At 42.0% G+C, this 21610-nt stretch overlaps 1 protein-coding gene across 2 annotated transcripts in view; it reads right to left on the bottom strand.

Moving 5' to 3' along the window:
* Positions 1-21071, bottom strand: part of zswim5 (zinc finger, SWIM-type containing 5) — a 158079-nt gene extending 137008 nt beyond the window's left edge. Inside the window, exon 1 of one of the 2 annotated variants that reach the window (XM_034182377.1) lies at positions 20508-21071. In XM_034182377.1, the coding sequence (XP_034038268.1) occupies positions 20508-21042 (535 nt within the window). In that variant the 5' untranslated portion in view covers positions 21043-21071. The remainder of the gene's footprint in view (positions 1-20507) is intronic. The other variant, XM_034182376.1, reaches the window with a different exon arrangement.
* Positions 21072-21610: the final 539 nt, after the last annotated feature.

The following is a 21610-nucleotide window of genomic DNA, read 5'->3' as shown; positions in this document are numbered from 1 at the left end:
AAAGTATGCTGCAGTAAAACAGAGGTGGACAAATGAAGGGCAATGTAGATCAAGAATGACAACCAAAATCCAGTTACACCTGAAGGGGAGAAAACAGATCAAGGATTAAGAAGAACCAAAAGAGAACTACATACAGATAGGTGAAGTGAAAAGAGAAATTCAACAGCAGACTTGCTCCTGAGATTCGAGTCAGAGAGAAAGATGGGAGATGAGGTCAAAGAAGATGAGCTCACCATCGCTTTTCCCTCTTTCATCACAACACTCTTGAGCAACCAAGGGCTCAGCTTTACACCAGAGGAGAGAGCGTTTCCACAACAGCCCCTGAAGTCATTCTGGCGGGAAACTACATCTGAGGAAATACCAGCACGCCCATCCCCACCAGTTCCCAAAAACTGTTGCAGTTTGAAGAAAATCACAAATCAAGAGAGTCTGTGTTATGTAAATACACAGATAAATGGGAACTCAGGTGCAACACTATAAACCTCTGCATAGAGTTGAAAATAAACTTCAGCTCCAAGTAACTATGTTCGGGGTGTGATTTCCTTTTACAAGTGATCTCATCATCATTATACAGTAACAGTCATTTCATACAACAAACAAGTCTTTGACAAACATCACCTCAAAATACATTCAGCCCTGTTTGGACTTGGTGCCGAGTATTACTTAATACCAGTACACATGTAGTGCCAAAAAAAAGAAAAAACATTAACAGCTGAATGAGCTAAGCATTTTCCTCTTGTGAAAGCATAAAATTAAATTAAAAAGTAGTTGATGGACTGGTGGGGGTCCTGGAGGGGGCAACAGACATGACACTAACCTACTACTAATATCATGTTCAGACATATAAAGCACAGTAGCAAAATTCAACCTTAACCGCTGCACAAAACGCACCAAAATCACTAAACTCATTATCACTGCAAGCCCCGAGTCTGCTTTCCCAAGACAAGGTGGTCACAGCATGGTACTACATGTATGAGTGACAAGCTCCGCTCCGCATGTTTTTAATGTCCAGTTTGCTACTGACAAAAAAAAAAAGAAAGAAAGAAAATCCGCACACCAGTAAAGCTCCCAAAATCTTTAATTGACCAATAGCAACGTTTCAACTCTGAGGTCTTCTTCAGGCAACTTGTCGCAGTCAATTAGGCACCTGGTCTAATTAGGATTGGATGTGCGCACAACTACTATTTTTACAGTCTGCTCCTGAGCCAGCAGAAAATCTGGCCTCGCTTGAGTATGTAGATGGGAAAAGCAAAAATGTATTCAATGCCATTGTGGCAAGTTCTGGGTATGCTCCTTAAACTTTAAGACTGGATAAATAGGGATGTGATTAGTCTTCACTCCTTTATTATTACTGTTTTTTTTTTGTTTTTTAACTATGGTAGTTTGTCTTGTCCTTTGTTTCTTCGTTTTCTCATTCATTTTTCCCCCTCTCACTCGCCAGTTAACTTCATCTCTGCTAAAAGTGACTGCTGGCTTTGCATGCTTACTTTTTACCAGAAAGACAGCAAAATACTAGAGCGGGGTGATGGCCAAGTAGGTAGTGCGCTCAGTTTCAGTGCAGAAGTTTTCCGGTCCAAACCCCACCCCTGCCACTTTTCTCCATGTAATGTGGAGTTGCATCAGGAAGGGCATTTGGTGTAAAACTTGTGCCAGATCAACATGTTGATCCACCTTGGATCTGTTGTGGCGACCCCGAGTGAAAACAAGGGAGCAGCTGAAGGGACTTACTTTTACATCAAGCTCCATTCCACAATATTTTTGTCCACCATCTTGGGAGAGAGACTGTCATCATTTTGTTACCTGCCGCTGTACTGACAACAACATTCCCACCTTTAATAGTCGCACCATTTCTTTCATTTGTGCATATGAGACATCAGCAAACATGAACACAGGATCACAATGATGAGAAATATACCAAGCTTGTCCACTAGTGTCGTCAAGCAATATGACTCCAAGTGAAAACAGGCAGTTTCGTTCCATCCTCGAGTTCAGTTAAAACTGCGTTTTCCAACTTGACCAAAAAGTTTGGGAAGTATTTACAGTCTAATGTAACATGCAAGAACCTTTTAGAACCTGAAATATTTTCATCAAATAAACCCCACAGTGGTTTCTGTCCCACACAATTAAATCCTGTTTAATTTTGCTGCTCCATGCTGTCAGAATCAACGGTGCGTCAAAGGAGTCAGGGACTTATTACAGCTTTATGCAATGCAGTTGAGACAGACACATGCTTGGAAGACATGCACCGAAACAAAGACATAGACCACCTCCCAGCCCCTTCCCCAACCACCTCCTTTCTGTGAACAAGGGGTTTTCTACAGCTGGGTAACAAAGCATGACCCAATAATCCCAAAGCTTGATTCATAGCTAAAGAACCCCCTCCTTGCCCTCCTATATTCCTTCCTCCCGCTCTCTGAGGACTTTATAAGACTCACACATGGGGGCTTCTGGGGCACATGTGTGTATGGGTGGTGCGGGGGGAGGGGGTACATACACAAGCACACTTAGCTTTGATTATTATAATTATGACTTGGAGCTACAACCAGATTATTATGAACACATGGGCTGATGAGCTACTGATGAGCTCAAGTCCTTTAAATCAGTCAGTATTACCATTAAACAAGACTGACAGACAAAGGCGGTTACTTGTACTGTATCGGTGTATCTACAGGAAGTGTCAGCCATCTGTTTTAAAACTATCTTTGGCCAAGAAGGTTTCAGGCTACCTTGGAGCATTGCTCCTTTTGATCGTGTATCAATGGGAGGAAAAGATGTAAAGGAAGAAGAAAGACGTTATACTTTCACTAGTACCAGCTGAATGGGTAGTTGGTTGGTTTGTCTGTCACCAGGACGACTCACACACCATTGTACCTATATTCATGAGGTTCAAGAAGATTACCTTTGGTGCAGAGCTTCATTCAGGACTGAACTTTCTAATATTCCAATTCTATTTCATTAAACAAATTATTTAACTAATTACTAAAGGGGTCACACTGTTAAAAAAAGTTGAGAAACTAAAAACTTAACATTATTAGCTGCAGTCTTTTTAGTTTACACAACTTAAAGTGACATTAGTGACATGTGTTTTTAAGTTGAGTAAACTTAAAACTGTCTCCACATCTGGTTGCCATGAGTTTATTTCTCATGGCAATGAATTTGGAAATTTTCTCTCCCTCTCTCTCTAATAATGACGCACTATGTAACACAAACACAGGTGCCAATGATCACTCACAGATAAATATTTTTGATACCTGGATTAAATAAGAGTTTTAAAAAAGATATAGTTTTATCACCTACAAGAAAGTATCAATTTTTAATAGTGAAACCTAACAAACCTTTGCACAGCTCTGCAGATTTAGAGCTCAGGGGGTTGGGAAATGGGTCTGGCTTATATGGTTGAAAGGCCTGTTGAGTCTTGGCAAAAGAATGTCTTCTACCAAGAGCCCTTATAGTGGAAATATTTATAATGCAGTACTGAAATAAAAACAAGAACTTGTGCTGTTATGTAAATGGTACAAAATACCACCACCTCTCAAAATAGAGGAGAATGCAAACATGCCTTTAGTTTATTCAAACATTTCCCAGTTATAAGGGGTTCACTTTTTTAACCCTCAAGTGGTCAAGCTATTTTAGTGATTAATATGACTGAGTGGGGTTATTTATGACCTCACTGACTTTATACTGGACTACTTCTGTATAAATGACTGAGTTCTTCTTATTTTATTTCACTCTCCAACATACAGTTGTATGCAAAAGTTTGGGTACCCCTGATAATTTTCATGATTTTCCTTTTTAAATCAATGGTTGTCTGGATCAGAAATCTCAGTTTAATATATCATATAGCAGACGAACACACTGATATTTGAGAAGTGAAATGAAGTTTCTAATATTTACAGAAAGTGTGCAATAATTATTTTAACAAAAAGACAGGTCCATAAATTTGGGCACCTTGTCAACACAATGAGGAACTGGAAGACCACAGGCACAGTACGAGTTAAAGCCCAAAGTGGCAGACCAAGAAAAATCTCAGATTAGCTGAAGTAAGGGATGGTGAGAACAGTCATAGTCAACCCACAGACCTGCTCCAAAGACCTACAACATGATCTTGTGCAGATAGCGTCTCTGTGCATCATTCAACTATACAGTGCACTTTGCACAAAGAGATGCTGTATGATGCTGTAATCAGAGGAAGCCTTTTCTGCGTACACGCCACAAACAGAGTCGCTTGAGGTATGCTAAAGCACATTTGGACAAGCCAGCTTCATTTTGGAATAAGGTGCTGTGGACTGATGAAACTAAAATTGAGTTATTCGGACATAACAAGGGGCGGTATGCATGGCTGAAAAAGAACACAGCATTCCAAGAAAAACACTTGCTACCTACAGTAAAATTTGGAGGTGGTTCCATCATGCTGTGTGGCTGTGTGGCCAGTGCAGGTACTGGGAATCTTGTTAAAGTTGAGGGTCACATGGATTCCAATCAATGTCAGCAGATTCTTGAGAACAATGTTCATGAATCAGCGGCAAAGTTGAAGTTGCACCGGGGCTGGATCTTTCAACAAGACAATGACCCTAAACACTGCTCAAAATCTACTAAGGCATTCATGCAGAGGAACAAGTACAACATTCTGGAATGGCCATCTCAGTCCCCAGACCTGAATATTATTGAAAATCTGTGGTGTGATTTTTAAGTGGGCTGTCCATGCTCCGAAACCAACAAACCTGAGATGTTTTGTAAAGAAGAATGGTCCAAAATACCTTCAACCAGAATCCAGACTCCCATTGGAAGCTATAGGAAGTATTAAGAGGCTGTTATTTCTGCAAAAGGAGGATCTACTAAATATCGATGTATTTTTTCTGTTGGGGTGCCCAAATTATGCACCTGCCTAATTTTGTTTAAAGAATTATTGCACACTTTCTGTAAATCCTATAAAATTCATTTCACTTCTCAAATATCACTGTTTGTCTGCTATACGATATATTTAACTGAAATTACTGAGCCAAACAACCAATGATTTATAAAGGAAAATCATGGAACTCATCAGGGGTGCCCAAACTTTTACATACAACTGTATTTGTCCATCATCCTTTTCATCTTCTCTCTGGGCATCAAGAATCGGTCTCCGTGCTTGTGCAGCTGTAAGTCTTGCTATACTGGGTCTGTTGGCCATGCTTCCTTGCAAAATAGCAAAATATAATATGAAGCTATAATGTTGACAAGTTTGGATTACACTTGCCACACAGGTCGGCCAATTCTTTCAAAATTCTACAAACAAATGCAGGACAAATAGAGACAAATTCATGGTAGGAAACTTTTTTACCATTAAAATTAGAAAAAAATGGTGATCTGAAAGACAACTTTACACACAGCAGTTTTGAGAAACAACAGCAAAAGTAAAGAAAAAACCCAAACAAAAAAGTTCAATTCAATTTATTTATACAGTGCTAAATCACACAACAAAGCTGCCTTAATGTGCTTCCATACCAACCCCCTGAGCAAGCACATAGGTAACAGTGGTTAAAGGAAAAACAGTCACAAAGCAAGCAGAACAATAACAGTGTTTAGATAAAGGAGGAGCACCAGATGACAACTGGTGACAACTTTGTGACAACTTTGAAATCTATCTCACAATAACCAGTTTGTAAGCTCTTTGCTGAGCTTCAGTGTTATAGGCCTAATGCTAAATTACACCTGTGTAATAAATTATTTTACAAAGTTTGTTGATGAGCAAGAAACATTGAGATGCCAGTGGCAAAGAGTTGTTTGAGCATGCTCAGTAATAAGCACAGCCATGAGCTGTGTGACTATGCAGCAACAGACTGTCTTGACTGCAAAGTAAGTCCCTTCGGCTGCTCCCTTGTTTTCACTTGGGGTTGCCACAGCAGATCCGAGGTTATGTTGATTTGGCAAGTTTTATGCCGGATGCCCTTCCTGATGCAATTCCATATTACATAGAGAATGGGCAGGGGAAACAGGAACCTTCCACAGTGGAAACAGGCACACTCAGCTGCTTAGCCACCACCTCTGCCTATTGTGGAGATGTAGCTTTGACTGACAGCTGTATGTCAGCGTCATGGCTCTGCTAACAGTAGCTGCTAGGCACTTGACCCCCGTCTACTCCACTTAATCCAATTAAGAGTCACAGGGGACCTGGAGCCTATCTCAGCAGTCAGTGGGCAAGAGGCAGGGTCTATCACAGGGCTGCAAACACAAAGTAGAGGCACACACATGCACACTTTCACTTACAGTCCATACAAATTTTCCAGTTCTACTAATCTGATGTTTTTGGAAGTTGTAGGAAGCCACAGCCATGCAAACACAAAGAACATGCAAACTCCACACAGAAACGACCAGGTGGGACATGATCCCAGGACCTTCAAGCTGTGAGGCAACAGTGCTGATCGCTGTCTCAGGATACATATGGTCTCACTAAAACTTTAGTGTTCTCAAAAATGTAGGATGCAAGAACACTTAAATTGGAGTAGATTACCCTATATCAGACACACCTGTTGGTAGATTAGTCATGGAAGATGAAAACTGTGCATTTTTTTTTTTTTAAGTCAAGCAACAAAAAAGTTGTTGTGTGAGGTGTCTGTTTTAATTTGCTTTCTGATATCCCACGATGTGATTATTGCACATGCACACATTACGATGACAATAAAGAAATTACTGTAATTTCCGGACTATAGAGTGCACCTGAATATTAGCTGGACCCACCAATTTTAAAAAGAAAAAAGTACATAAATAGGCCACACTTGTCTATATATTTACACAGAAAGATGTTAGACAGAAAGATTTTTCAACTTTTAATTAAATACGTACCGTAAATGCTTTTTTCTCTGAAGGTGTTACATGTAAATATTGACACGCACATCATCGAGCGCACACACAGTGTTGCGTGGCGTCTCTGCTCCACACGGAGAACTGAATATGTTTAACTTTTTTTGGAGATTTCCTCGCATGCAGCCAGTATCGCCTAGACTCTGTGGTAAATGTGGCATTATTGAGGCCCTGTGACTTTTTCAACTTATTGCGCAAAGACAGAGACCTGGTGGAAAAGGGTGGGGAGGGCGGGGAGGGGGAACTCTGCTGACTAATCTGATGGAGCAACTCTGGCACAAAGTCCCAGAGAGGGACTTTTCTTCAGCCACTACAAGGAATTAAAGTATGATGAATCCACTAAAATGAACAGGTAAGACCTTATATTTATTCTGTGAGTGAATTTACCCCACATGAGGACTGCAGCTTTCAGGAAATCAACTGACGTATTTCGCCTTATTCGCCCTATTGACGTTTCAAATCCCGCAAAACCTTGGAGAGGTTTCCACGCTGCGAGATCTCAGTAACATTGAGAATTGCATTGAGATGCTCTGATCTGGCTGCACTTTAACCGCTGCACAACGACAACAGCATTAACATCGCAACATAAAACTATTTTTATACTGTGCCTAAAACTCTCATGAATATATTCTCTGGGTTTATAGACGTTGTTACTGCGTTTGTTTTATGTAAACATGCGAGAATCACAGGCTGTCTCTCCGTTATTTTCAATGGTAGCTGCTGTGAGCTACGTTCGCTTCCTGATCATGTCATTCTGGGGGAAAGTGAAGTTTGCTCTTTAAAGTCTTTATTATTGTTCTTCACAACACTGTTTGTCCTCTTTGTTCCAGACTTTATATATATATATATATATATATATATATATATATATATATATATATACACACACACAGTAATATGTCTGAAATTCGTTTATTAAATTCCACGCAGATTAAACGTAGCAGACACGGTTTATTTGTTATAATTGTTTTAGCAAGTTTTCAGGGTATCATGCATGCAGTCTCTTATTAACGTGACAAAAAGCATAAAAAATTACATTTGTGTAGTATAATATTCATTTACAATTGTCATCATGCGGATTCTCTATGTTGTTTGACTGCAGCGACTGTCTGGCGCACAAGGGATTATGGGATACGTCAATAGGGCGAATGAGAAACCCTGTAAAAATCCATAAATTAGCTGCATCATTTTTTTAAGCTGCTGTGTTCAAAACATGTGAAAAAGAAGTGACTTACAGTCCGGAAATTATAGTATATTCAATTCAATTTATTTGAAAGGTACCATGTGGAATTAAAACATAAATGTAACCATTTGATGCACTGCACCAGAGTTAGCCTTAGGCTAATTTGCATCTGCAGTCCCTAGATACAGATAAATATAGCCCACACAAAAACATCAAACATCACACATAAAACATCATTCAACAGGTAAATACATATAGCAATACTGTATATCGTACATGAAGTGCTCCTCACAAGCACACACAATACTACACCCACACATACACCTTATCAAAAAAAATTATTACTATTCAGTAACATATTAGTGGCATATATATTGTGCTGTCCTAATTGTGATGGTGACATTGCAGCTTTCTGGAGGAACAGCTTTTGGTAAAATACTTCACTGCCATCCCATGCAAATATCACTTTAGCCAAGGCTGTGACACTCATTAAATACCTGAAATCTCTCCTCCCCTCCACACTCCCCCAGCTACCTAATCAGTACAGTCCTGGAGTCACCCTTATGCCTGAGAATGTGTTTTTAACATGCATCATCAACAAACAAGTGTAAGCATGCAACCATGCCTCATTTCTGATCGCACTTCATCAGGTCTGATTACAATGTACATGATGCATGTCCGTCAAGCTTTTTTAAAAATCAAGCAATGCTGTCACATCAGGTAGTTATTCATTGTCACGTAAGGAGAAGGTAATGTCAAACTGCCACTTACAGGTGTGTAGCATGATCCTGCATGTGTATTAAGTGTAGTAGGTGGCTCACCCTGTCCACATACAGCCACAAAACAAAGCCGTGTTCTGTTCAGTAGCTTGTTGCCAAGGTCTACAAACTAAAGAACAAGCCAACATTCAAATCTTATCTTGGTGTCACACAACTATTTCACCTGTCTTGTGTTCTGTTAACAGAAAGACAAAACCGTGTGCCTGCCATGACTGACCTTGGGGGAGATTGGAAATGATTTCCCTGTGAGGCAGGTAAGACTGGAAGTGTTTGCTTTTGGGTGTATGCCTTGTTTTGGCAGTTTACTTTTTCACTTAAACAAATACAGCTCACAACTTATATAAGCCCCTCCCTAACATTGTGTTGTATACTGTCACATACAAACTTTAAAAGAATTTTACATGGGACATCTTATTAACAGGTTAATCATACACCCAATTACGTATTTCTGAGAAAGTCTTTGCAGACACACAAGCTGTGACATTAAAGGCATCAGCCCGAGATAATATCTGCTTTTGTTGGATGACATATTTGCACAGAAATAATTGCAATAATAATACTGCCGTCATTTTAAAAACCAATTTATGCCACCAACTTAATACAACAACATAACAATCCAGGAACACGCTTTCAAAGAGCAATGAATAAGGCTGGGTGGTACAACTCCAAATAAATATCACGATTATTTCAAACTTTTACCTTAATTATGATTAATGAATGATTATTTATATTTTAAGTTTTATTTTGTTTGTTTTTACAGTGCCCTCATTTGCAGTCAAGCCAATCTCATGATACATGGGCAACCCCCTTTTTTCTTGAAAATTTCACTCCAGGCACCGTTGCTGAAGCAGGTCAAAACAAAGGGATGGAGGCCAAATGTGTCCAGTGGGTGCCAAATTGGACAGCCATTGCTTACAGAGTATCACAGCAGCTGAGCTAGTTGTCATCCATTTGTCACTGCAAAACAATAATGCGGTTCACATTATACTCAAAGTTTTATACTGTTTTGTTTAAGACCCATATGTCTCTCTTCACGTGAACATTACTTCAGCAACACAGTCATCATGCACATTCAGCTTTATCCAACAAGTGTTACTGATGTTTTGTAAAGGACTGATGCAACATTACTAAAAGAGCATTAATGACTGTATAACCTTTGCCATTTTTTTAGGTGGTATGGCTCAAATTTGAACAACAAGCAACACATGAGCAATGACGCCGGTAACGCGTTACTTAGTAAGCTTGCAATAACAATACTGCTGTCATTTTAAAAATCATAGTAACATAGTAAAAACTTAGTAACACGTTACTCTAATCTAACCACTTTTTTTAGTAACGAGTAATCTAACGCGTTAATCTTTCCAAATCAGTAATCAGATTAAAGTTACTTCTCCATGTCACTGTGCGTTACTATTATTTTTGCATTGTGGGTCGATAGCAGCATTAAACTTGGTCCGTGGGCAGGGAGCCGGGGTTCGACTGAACTCCCCACTTTAAGCGGGGAGTTCTGTGAGCTTTTCATCCACGGATTTCTGCAGCAGTTACAACTCGTCTTCACCTCTTAAAGCACGGTGACAACAGCACACCTGCACTGAGCTTTACGAAGACATTTTTATGCTTTTTTTTCTCCTTTATTTAGAATTCTGAGCTGAGCTGCTCCGTATCTGCTGCTAAAAACAGCTGATCCTCCGCAACGCGTCAACAACTAACACTATTTTCCACTCAAATACACCTAAACTCTCTTTCTGAGGACCACATGATGTGAAAACGCAATAAAACTTTCTTACCTGTAAATCTGGTCATGTTTTCTGCATAAATAAATTATATCCATTCTTTGTACTCAAGCGCCAAAGCAGGGGCGAATCCAGCTGGAATGGGGCGTGGGGCAGGGATGTGCCCCCCCCCCCCCCCCACAACACCCCTAGATTAAAGGTCCAGTTTTGAAGCCTTTTTTTTTTTTACTACAACTACTAATACTACTTATAATAATAATAATTTTGACAAGTAAAATGTTTAGAGAGAATTTAAATGTTAGAAAGAATTTAATAGTTACATTTATAAACAATGTAGGTTAGAAATTGCAAGTTTTACTGTTACAGTGCTGTCAACAGTTAAATATGAGGTCAAGAAAGAGGTCTTTATTTTACTTTTTATAAAACAAGTATTTATTTTCATTGAAGTCAAGAAAGGGTGACTATAAAGTGAGTTTTGGCAAAACAAGTATCATTGACACGTTGAGGTGGCAGAGGGTTGTTGTCGGCAGCTGGGGAAAGTAACTAAAAAAGTAACTAGTAATCTAACTTAGTTACTTTTACAACTGAGTAATCAGTAAAGTAACTAAGTTACTTTTTCAAGGAGTAATCAGTAATCAGTAATTGGATTACTTTTTCAAAGTAACTGTGGCAACACTGCACATGAGCCACTGTACCAACATGCCATGTACTGACTGGAGACATTAAATATAAAATTCACAATTTGATGTGGATGCTAATTACTCAACTGTCCAGCAAATGAACCACACCTCACGATTCAGCATGCTTATGAGCCACAGGGCAGCGCAGTCTCATTTGAACCCTTAGTGATATCGCAGGATTTGACCACTTATGGAGACAGCCGCTCCTGTTGCGCAATATATACACAGCATAACTTCACATGGGAAAATGGTGCACTGTTTTGTTTTTGTCTGCAATCACCGAAGCAGTCACAAAAAGTGCAGTTTTTTTTAGGTTCCCAGTGGAGAAGGGAAGACGAGACAAATGTGAGAGGTTAGTCGTAAGCCTACAAAGCTAACCAGAGTAGCTGCGTTCTCTCGCCTGCACACAACCGCCTCAACACATCTGAGTTCCTTGTCATAAACAAACCGCAACACATGTCCACATTCCACCGCATCATCACTTTTTCTTCACATTCTCACTTTTGTTTGTGTGTAATTTTCCCAAAAACTCAGAGTCAATGCCATGTTTCTGTCCCCGGAAGTAGATAAATTATGTCATATGCAGCATATTTTAGCCCTTTAGCACTTGCCCACAAATGAGACTGCACTGCCCAATCACAAAGTTTACATAATACATTTACTGTCATGGTGACTCATTTTAAAGTAAGAACTGCAACTCTCTATGCAGATGTTAATGAAATCAAAATTGTGGGCCGATTGTGAGCAGGAAAAAAGCTGTGAATTCACATGAATGAAGCATGATGAAAAACAGACAGACAGTCTGCTGCATCGTGCTGTTCGCACTATGTCCGAGACAACCTGTGAAGCCAGACACATGCGATTGTCCAAGCATGGCAATAATTTCTAAGTAATAACAGGAAGATGAGGATAAAATTTGGGCACTGCTGTGGCTGAGACTGATCGGTGAGTATGTGTCATACCATCCTCAGCTGAGAGCTGAAGAGCCCACTGAGCACCGGGAACAAAAACAAAAACAACTTTGCTCACTTCTGTCGAATGGGATTTATCCTCAAAGCATTATATAAATAAAATGATAATTATTACTACCCTCTCAGCAGACATTGTAGACATCCTCAGTTTTTTGAAAAAGAATTTGACATTATAAACTTGGGTCTGCTTTGTTTTTCTTTTTTAAAACACTTTTTATGACATTGACAAAGGCTACTTCTATTCACTGTTACTGTTCATGTTGCAATTTAATAGAAAAAACTGTAAAGATGGAACAGTGGACTAGTGGTTATCACTGCTGCCTCACAGCAAGAAGGTTCTGGGATCATGTCCCATCTGGTCCTTTTCTGTGTGGTGTTTGCATGTCCTCCCTCTGGGTGCTCCGGCTTTTTCCCACTTCCAAAGACATGCAGGTTAGGTTTATTAGTAACTCTAAATTGACAGTAGATGTGCCTGCGGGTGTGAATGACCTTGTCTGTCTACACGTATGTGGAACTGCGATAGACTGGTATCCTGTCCAAGGTGTCTGTTGGGATGGGCTCCACCCCCCACAGCAATTACATTTGTCACCAATCTGATCCATGACTTAAGACAGTGATCCAATCCAAACCGTGTCATGTGATCTGTAAGACCCCCAACCATGCAATCTTGTGAACTCATAATGACATATCATCTCTGCAGGATGTCAATATTTACATCACACATCAAGGAATGCAGAAGAACTTCGGCACACAAAAATAAGACACGATGCCCAACAACTGTAGGCTTCTTTTTCTAAGCTTCTTCTATGCTGTGCTTTCTGGTACTGTATGTAGCACTACCCAGTGGTAAACAAAGGGTGAGCAGCTACAGAACCACCTGTGCATGTCCATCAACATGACTCTGATGTGTATCACCAGCATAGCAAAAACATGAATAAGGTCTAGTTTGATGTGTGTATGTGTCAGTGATGTGAGTGGATCTTGAAGAAAAGAAACAAAGAAAATAAACCTGAAAATTTTCTCCAAGATGTCAAGGCTGTGGCACCTAGTGGGGGATCTAGAGGACCTCCCCCAGAAAATTTTGAAATAGTACATGCAATTTGGTGCAATCTGGTAAATGGACTGCATTTATATAGCGCTTTTCCATCTGCATCAGACGCTCAAAGCGCTTTAGAAATAATGTCTCACATTCACACCAATATCAGGGTGCTGCCATACAAGGTGCTCACTACACATTGGGAGCAACTAAAGCCCCGTTTAAGGATCGTACGCCGTTGTTAACGCCAGCACTAGGGGGCGTGGCTTAGTTCCAGCTTTACCGGGAATCATCGAAAAATTATTCAACATGTCGAATAATTCCGCTCTCCCAGAGAATTTGCGTGACGACGGAGACAACGCGAACAACGGCGTTTGATACTTTTTAATCGCCGTTTCATCCTGCCCCTTCCTGTAGTGCCGCAGTTTACACCGCCGTAATTGGCGGCCGGCGTTGTATCCCTAATCAACGGCGTGTAAAACGGTGATAGAGCCCACATCGGTGTCCTCAAGTTTTAACCGGTGACAGAGGCAGACAAAACGGCGGCGCTAGCGGACAGTACGCCGTTCTAAACGCCACCTCCCGGTTAACGGCGTTCCAAACGGCCGATAGGCGGCGGTCAATATTAAAACGCTAGCGCGCTGCATGCAGGCCTCTCACTCGCGGCCAGCTCCAGATATTTTTGCAGAGAAGCTCCAGTATGCCTCCTAAAAGAAAACTGCCAATGGCAAGGACTTACCAAGAGGTCTGGTTCGGAAGCAGAGGGTAGCCCTGTGGTGGAGACGGAGCAACACGTTGAGGAGGGTAAAAGGAAGGAGAATAAAAGGCTGAGGATGATCTCCCTCCCCCTGCAGTGACAGAGGCATGTATTCCTGCTGCTTCAGCCTATTATACTCTGGGGGCGGTGCCTATATGCAAAAGTTCCAGGAGTAACGCAGGATTTGCCTGGATAAATCCAGCAGTACACAGGGCATTATCGGTGGCAGCAGAACACCGCGTTCTCATGCGCGTCTTAACCTGCGATTGTAAAGGATAGAACTGGGTATTAACCCCCGTTGCCTGACGTGTGCCGGATGCCACAGCGTCAAAACGCCGCTTTATTCGGCGGATTTAGCGGCGTTTTATCCGCGTATTTGCGGATAGTACGGCGGCTAAAACGCTGGTGAAATGCTCCACCCCTTTCCACTGCGAAAACAGCCGGAACTACCGCGAACTTCGGTCTACGTACTGCCCGCCGACAAAACCGTCTATGTGTAAACTAGGCTTAAGGGATTAAGGATTAAAATGTGGTGACTGAAGGACCTTGCCCAAGGGCCTTTAGCTATTTTCCAGTCAGGCTGGGATTTGAACTGAGGATTCTCTGGTTTCAAGCCCAACACTTTAACTACTAGACCAGTGATTCTCAACCGGGGTGCCGCGGCACCCTAGGGTGCCATGATCAATCGTCAGGGGTGCCGTGGGCAATTATCAAATATCACCATTATCGGGTGTATGTGCTGTAATAGTGTGGCAGATGATGTAATGCTCTTTTATTCCAGTAGATGGCAGCAAAGCGCTGTACTATAGTATAATAGACATACTTGCGCACATAGCGTTGTGCGTCTCCATGGTTATGGGTTGCTGACTACAGCGTGAATCTCAGCTGCTCACGGAGCATGGCTCCTCTGGGGAAGGAGAAACCGCGTTGGCTGTGGAGGTGTGCGGGGAAGGCGGCCTGACCTCCGTTGATGTCACCGTGGTCAGACTTGGGCCTTCTCGCTCACAACTGGGTTCGCTGAAGGCAGCCTCTGCGCTCCGTGAATATTAGAGTGGCAGATTATTGTGAATAAAAGTGTCGACACGTCTAAAAAACACTTGAGATTAGGGCTGTCACAATTATTACAATATTCGTCAATCGCGATTATTTTTCATATTCGCGATTACCATGAATTATTTATTTTATCCACAAAGCAGAAAACAACTCAGAATCTGACGTCATTGTGCTGCAGCCTTGCTCTCGTCTTAAGGCGGGACAATAACATGGAGGCTGAAGAGCGATCCGTCCTGCCGTTTGGATAAGACGGACGATTTAAACAGTGGCCGTCTTCTTCAAAAGCCGTCTAAAATGCGGAGCTGTCGGTGTGTGTCTGTGTGTGTGTGTGTGCGCACACGCAGTCAACAGGCTGCAGACTGTGAGGGAGGGGGTGCGTGAGGGAGATTCCTGAATGCAGGCACGACACATTACAGTCTGAGAACCATCAGTGCGCAGCGAGCGCGGAGCAGAGAGAGGTTTTAACCCGAGTGAACAAGTTAACAAAACAAAACCAAAACGTGAAAACGTGAAAGAGTGCCGCGGCTCAAAAAAGGTTGAAAATCACTGCACTAGACCATCATCTCCCCTCCAATGGTGCAATCTGGTGAAATTAATAAGCTACATGATAGCTATTTCTCTTTCCCATTTTCCTGCTCATTTTAGTCATAAAAAGCATATTTGCCCATAATGGTAAGATGACAGAACTATAATACACATTCTGCCCCATGGATTAGAATACAGTATTATTACTGTTTCCAAAATCCACATTGGACTGTTACTGGTGTCGCTCTACATTTATGTAAACATCTGACTTCAGCAATGTGTGCTTTTATAACAACTGATAACGTCTTGACATGAACACGAAATGTGATACAAGTAAAGCTGCACCTACTGTTCATTAAGTCACCAATATCACTTTTAATTCTCAGGAACACTGATTTGGGTTTCAATTTCAATTTCATTCTTATTCACTTATATAAATTGGGAAACACAATAACATGGATTTTTCCGTCCAGTGCTGACGTCAGCATTTCTGGGATACTCACAACTTAAGTGGTGTGCAAAATAACCCACAAATGTTTTTCACATCAATATCTGACTTCTTCGAGCGTGTTAAATATTTATCAAATTTTCCTCCACATGAATATTTCACACCCATGTAACAGAAGAAACCATAAAATGCAGATTTACCAGGCTACAGCTTGCATGGAGACAGTTTGAAGTAAATTCATCCCAAAGACAGATTTTGATTTGGGTGAGAATCAAGTGACAAGGAACTGCGTCAAAAACATGACATAACATGATGAAGATCAAAGGCTTACTGGGAGTGTTAGCTTTTCTGTAAACGATGATTTTAAAAAAGTCGGGTTGTGTTTTGGTCCTTTTTCTTTAAGCAGGCCCATTTGAATTTATTCCTGATTAACTTTAAATTGTCTCCCTTCAGCAGAACAGAATTTCCATCCATTTCTTTGTAGTTTGAACATGACACAGAATTCACAAGCTGTGTGGAGGAGCGGAGACACGTTACATTTATCCTTCAGTCTCAGATCAGGACGTGAAAACGTGAGACTTAATAGCCACAATGGCATCTCAGAGACGTTTCCTCAACACAGGCCAAGAAAACAAAAATAACCCGGAAACGTTGGCCACCGAAGTAAAAACCCAGATTTCCGGGAATTCACGAAAAATCCCATCACTGGTGTGTGTGTGTGAGAAAAAGAGAGAGACTCGGCATCGTAGCTTAGTTTGGGCCACTTCGTGACTTGATTTCAACCTGCGATCGTCGCTTTGAATCCCAGTTTTGAAGAGAGTTTTGAAGAGTGCTTTGTATGAGGAAAGCCCACCGGATGCCAGCACAGCTTATAGCACAGATGTCTGTTAGCAAAGTGGACTACCTCATGTTACCTCAATATCTAATGTTAGCCGTTGCTAACTAGATACAAGATTTGAGCGCTTCGCGATCTTTGTTTCAAATTATGTGATGTTCACAAAAGTACACAGTGACAAAATAAGACGAAAGTAGCTGAAACACAGGTGTACAGTAATTTTTCAGAGTATTACAGCCAGACAGGGGCAACGGCCATGACAGCACAGCCAAAGAGAGAGAGAGAGAGAGAGAGAGAGAGGCTGCTGTGCACATACATACACAACAAAATCACGTTTTTGTTTTTTATGCTAGATATACTGTATTCAAGCATCAAAACGCCCCCCAGGGCTTTCCACGCAAACTTCTGCCCGATGAAAGAGTGGGCGGATACATGAGTCACAACCAACACTACATTCGTTGGAACGCCCACCCCTGCATATATTTCAAGTCTGATTTCATCACAAGTAACTCACCCGTTTAGTGCCGATCCATTAAGCCTTGTGCACACCTCTCATACTGTAAACTCTTAAAGTGATATTGTCATGTGACTACTACTGATTAATAAATAAATTGCATGCATGGGTAAAATAAGAAATACATTTTTAAAACATAAATAATTGCCGCTGCAAAACAAAAGTTACTGTGGGTCACCTGGTACATTTACCAAACTCAGGAAAGACCAGGACACACTGACAACATGATCACAGGAGGCAGAAGCAATCAGAAAAACCACAAGAAAACTCAGTATTTTTTGCTTTTTATGATGTGTTGGCACACAAAATTGATATAATTCAGGATGGGCATTCAACCAACTTTCATCAAAAAAAAGGAGTGGCCAGATGTGAAAATACAGCAATAGCTGGTGGATTTATGTGGTGTACATGGTGACTCTGCTGGCCCCTGCCATTAGAGAACACACTCTTATAGCAGGGGAGCAGTAGCAATGCACCCCCACCCTTGGGTTTTAGAATTTAGAACCAGTGAATGAGGGCCACATGGGTGCAACTATGGCTGAGCTGTTAAAGAATGTATTTGAAGTACATCCATCATGGCTCATTAAAAATAGGCTGCTTTGAAAAGTACCGAGTTGTACCGAGCCTCTCGTTTCTGGGGACACAACAAGAGAAAAGAAATGCTGTGTAGAAAAAAGATGCATCAAGATACATTGATAATCATTTCATAATGGAATCACGGACCTCTGAATAGTAATAGAATCTAATCGTATCGCAAGGTGCCCAGAGATCCCCACTACTACGCTACAATCGCCACAACTTAGGCTAGAGGGCTATTGGCAAGGCAGTTTAAGTCTCAATAAGTTTAGTTCATTGCGTTTTTGCTCAAATAATCAAGGAAGCGATCAGCACCAAACTGGAGCACTTCCAACACGAACGCCATGGCGAACACTCCACAATGCATTATGGTTAATTGCAAAATACTGACTACCACAGGTAAATCACTAGATGCTTAAAATATACAGTAATCAGAATTTTTTTATTCATTTATTTAGCTTTGTTCTTACTAGGGGTGGAAAGATACACTAGCTCCCGGATATGATACATATCACGATACATAACTACACTGCTGTTCACACTAATTATGCAGAAAGTAATCAGTGATAAATGTTCAACTTTTACAAAACGAAGTGGCTACGGGTACGTACATCCGTATCTTCTGCGGGACTGCTAAAGGTTCAGTGAAGATACGGACAATGTACGGATGAGTTTTGAAGCCTTACCGGACCTTTAGCCGCATATGGTACGGGTACGGACATATTTGCACATTCTGATTGATCGGTAAGACACCCTCTGTATCTTTAGAATGGTCTCTGTAGATACTGGTCCGTACCCGTAGCCACAGCCTTTACAAAAACCATGTAATCTTAAGAATGAATTGAAATATTTGATGCTGTTTTATACATGTATATTTTATAAGCCATTTATAATTCTTCTGCAAGGGGACATTATTTCTTCCATGCAATACCTGACTTTTCAAGGTATTACAATCCTCATAAAACACACACACACACAAATACAATTATCACAATAAGCGATGTACTGCTCCACCCCTAGTTTTTAACCCATCATAAAATATTAGGTTCAATTACTAAATTTAGTGGTCTATTCTTTTTTTGATGAGACTCATCCCCAAAAAAGTTTTGAGAAGATCAGCTGAAACACTTCTGCATAATCCTGCTGACAGACAGAACACTTGCCTGTACGTGCACATTTAGGCCTTGGGGGGTCATCAAGAAAAGAACAAATCTGCTTCACTAATTTTACTGTTTATCTGACGTTATAATTTCTTCTCCCCAGCGGGCTCAGACTTGCAAACCGTATGGAGGCAATCTGCAACCAATTCTACAAACGATAAATATGACTTCTATATTACTCACTCTCAGATTTCATTAATGAAATAGACTCAACAAGCAGTTTTCGGCTGCCATCAGATACAGCAGTCACACAGTCACCAAGGATCTTTTTTTTCTGTCCCTCTCCAGCTTTCCCCCAGCCACCTTGGAGCAACATGAAACCCCAGACAAGCTCCAGTGGCTCTCACACCATATGGCTGAAGAAAAATCCTCACGGCAACCATAAAAGGCTGTTTTTGACTATGCATCGGTCCTATCTCATCAATTTCCTTGATGTGTGAGCTATTTTTTTGTGTGAGTGGTCGTGGAGAGCCAGAGGTACGGAGCTAATGAGAAGGAGAGTGTTGATGGAGCTTTGCGGAATGGCCCTTTGTTTGGAAACGGGCTCTCTGCAGCGCTGGAAACGCGAGACGCTGATCGATCATTTCAACTGGAAGGTCTTTGTGCTGTAAATAGAGGCAAATTAACGCCGTGCACAGTGTCCAACGGGTCAACTTCAATAAGGAAAAAATAATAAAACAACTCAAACCCATATCTGTCCGCGCTGGTGGTAACTGCGCTCTTTGTCAGACCAGCAGCAAATAAACAACAAAAAAAGCTGTAGGGTTTTTTTTTTCCCTCTCTCTCTCTTTCGGATTAACGTTGGATTAATCATAATAAAAGACGTAATAACTGCCTTTGTCCCGTGCTTAAACCATCCTCCCATCGGCGGTGCGTTCAGGAAGAAAAACGACTTTTGCGAGAAGGGAATTTGAGCAAATACAGATGAAGCTTTTGTGTCGGCCGTCTGTCAGCCTTCCTGCTCCCCGCCTCCCCATGCGCGTCTGCGGGGCGAAGGCAGCGACAAGCTCCGGTCAGCCAGGAAGACCGAGGGGGGAAAAAGTGCTGAAAAAGCCGCAAAACATCGCCAGTCCGCGCACGAACACGAAGGCAAAAGTGGACCAAAAATAACAATAAATCCACAACAACCGCACAGTAATGAAAAACCACAATAGGAAGCCCTTTAATTTTTAAACGGCAGCCTCTCGGCTAAGCTAGCAAGCGACGTTTTCTCCCGTAACACCCCACCACCACCTTTATTTAAACCCACGTAAACGTGGAATTTAATAAGAAAAAATGTTCCCATAAGCGTGTGTTACACTTAAACACGGAGCGGTGTGCGGATATATGTGTGACGCTTTTGCACACTTTCCGCTAAAGCGCAGAAAACTTCCAGAGTTCGGTCCACAGCCTTCAGATCCTTAAATAATCCACTTACCGACTTGCAAAACGTTTTCCACGCAACCGGTCTCCAGAAGCCGGATACCGCGGCGGAACGGAAGCCCGTCGCCGGTCCCCGCCGCTCCGGCTGCCCCCACAGCAGCCGCTGTACCAGCGGCAGCTCCGCCTCCGCCGCTGCCGGCGGTGGGAGCTCCGGTTCCAGAAGCAGTCCCAGCGCCGGCTGAAGCCGCCGACGGGCCATCTTCGCCGGCGACCCGACACTGGAACGATGAATACATGCATATCTCCTTCTCGTTTCGGGGAAAAGACCAGTAGACGATGCGACGCTGCACGGGCTCCGGGATTCGCTCGAAGCGCTCCTCCACTCTCTCAAAGGCCCACTTCTCTGCCACCGCTTTCGCCGCGCAGTCCAGGAGAGTCTCCGGGGAGCGGTACCGGGAGTTCGACAAGCCGCTGCCATGTCCGGGCCCCGGGCCGGGACCTCGGGGAGCGGGGCGCAAGCAGGGTCGCTTGCTGGCCGGCGGTAAGGAGAGGAGAGGATGAGGCGGCTGCTCTCTGCGTCCTTCCGCCATCGCGATCCGAACTACACTGACGAAACAGACGCCGCGCGAACGCCGCGCGGACAGCAGGAAGTCTACACAAAGTGTCAAGTCATCCAATGGATATCTCAAAACACATCCGGTAGAGATTTCCAAAATACAATTCCTTACTAACCCCCGAGAGCGTCACTTGTTTACATATCGCTTAGGAAACATTGTAAACAGTTCTATTTGGGGAGGTGATGGTCTAGTCAATCAATCAATCAATCAATCAATTTTTTTATATAGCGCCAAATCACAACAAACAGTTGCCCCAAGGCGCTTTATATTGTAAGGCAAGGCCATACAATAATTATGTAAAACCCCAACGTCAAAACGACCCCCTGTGAGCAAGCACTTGGCTACAGTGGGAAGGAAAAACTCCCTTTTAACAGGAAGAAACCTCCAGCAGAACCAGGCTCAGGGAGGGGAAGTCTTCTGCTGGGACTGGTTGGGGCTGAGGGAGAGAACCAGGAAAAAGACATGCTGTGGAGGGGAGCAGAGATTGATCACTAATGATTAAATGCAGAGTGGTGCATACAGAGCAAAAAGAGAAAGAAAC

The sequence above is a fragment of the Thalassophryne amazonica genome, chromosome 12, assembly GCF_902500255.1.
Source record: "Thalassophryne amazonica chromosome 12, fThaAma1.1, whole genome shotgun sequence".
Lineage (NCBI taxonomy): Eukaryota > Metazoa > Chordata > Actinopteri > Batrachoidiformes > Batrachoididae > Thalassophryne > Thalassophryne amazonica.
Note: the sequence above shows the minus strand (reverse complement) of the source record. Positions and strands in the feature narration are given on the sequence as shown.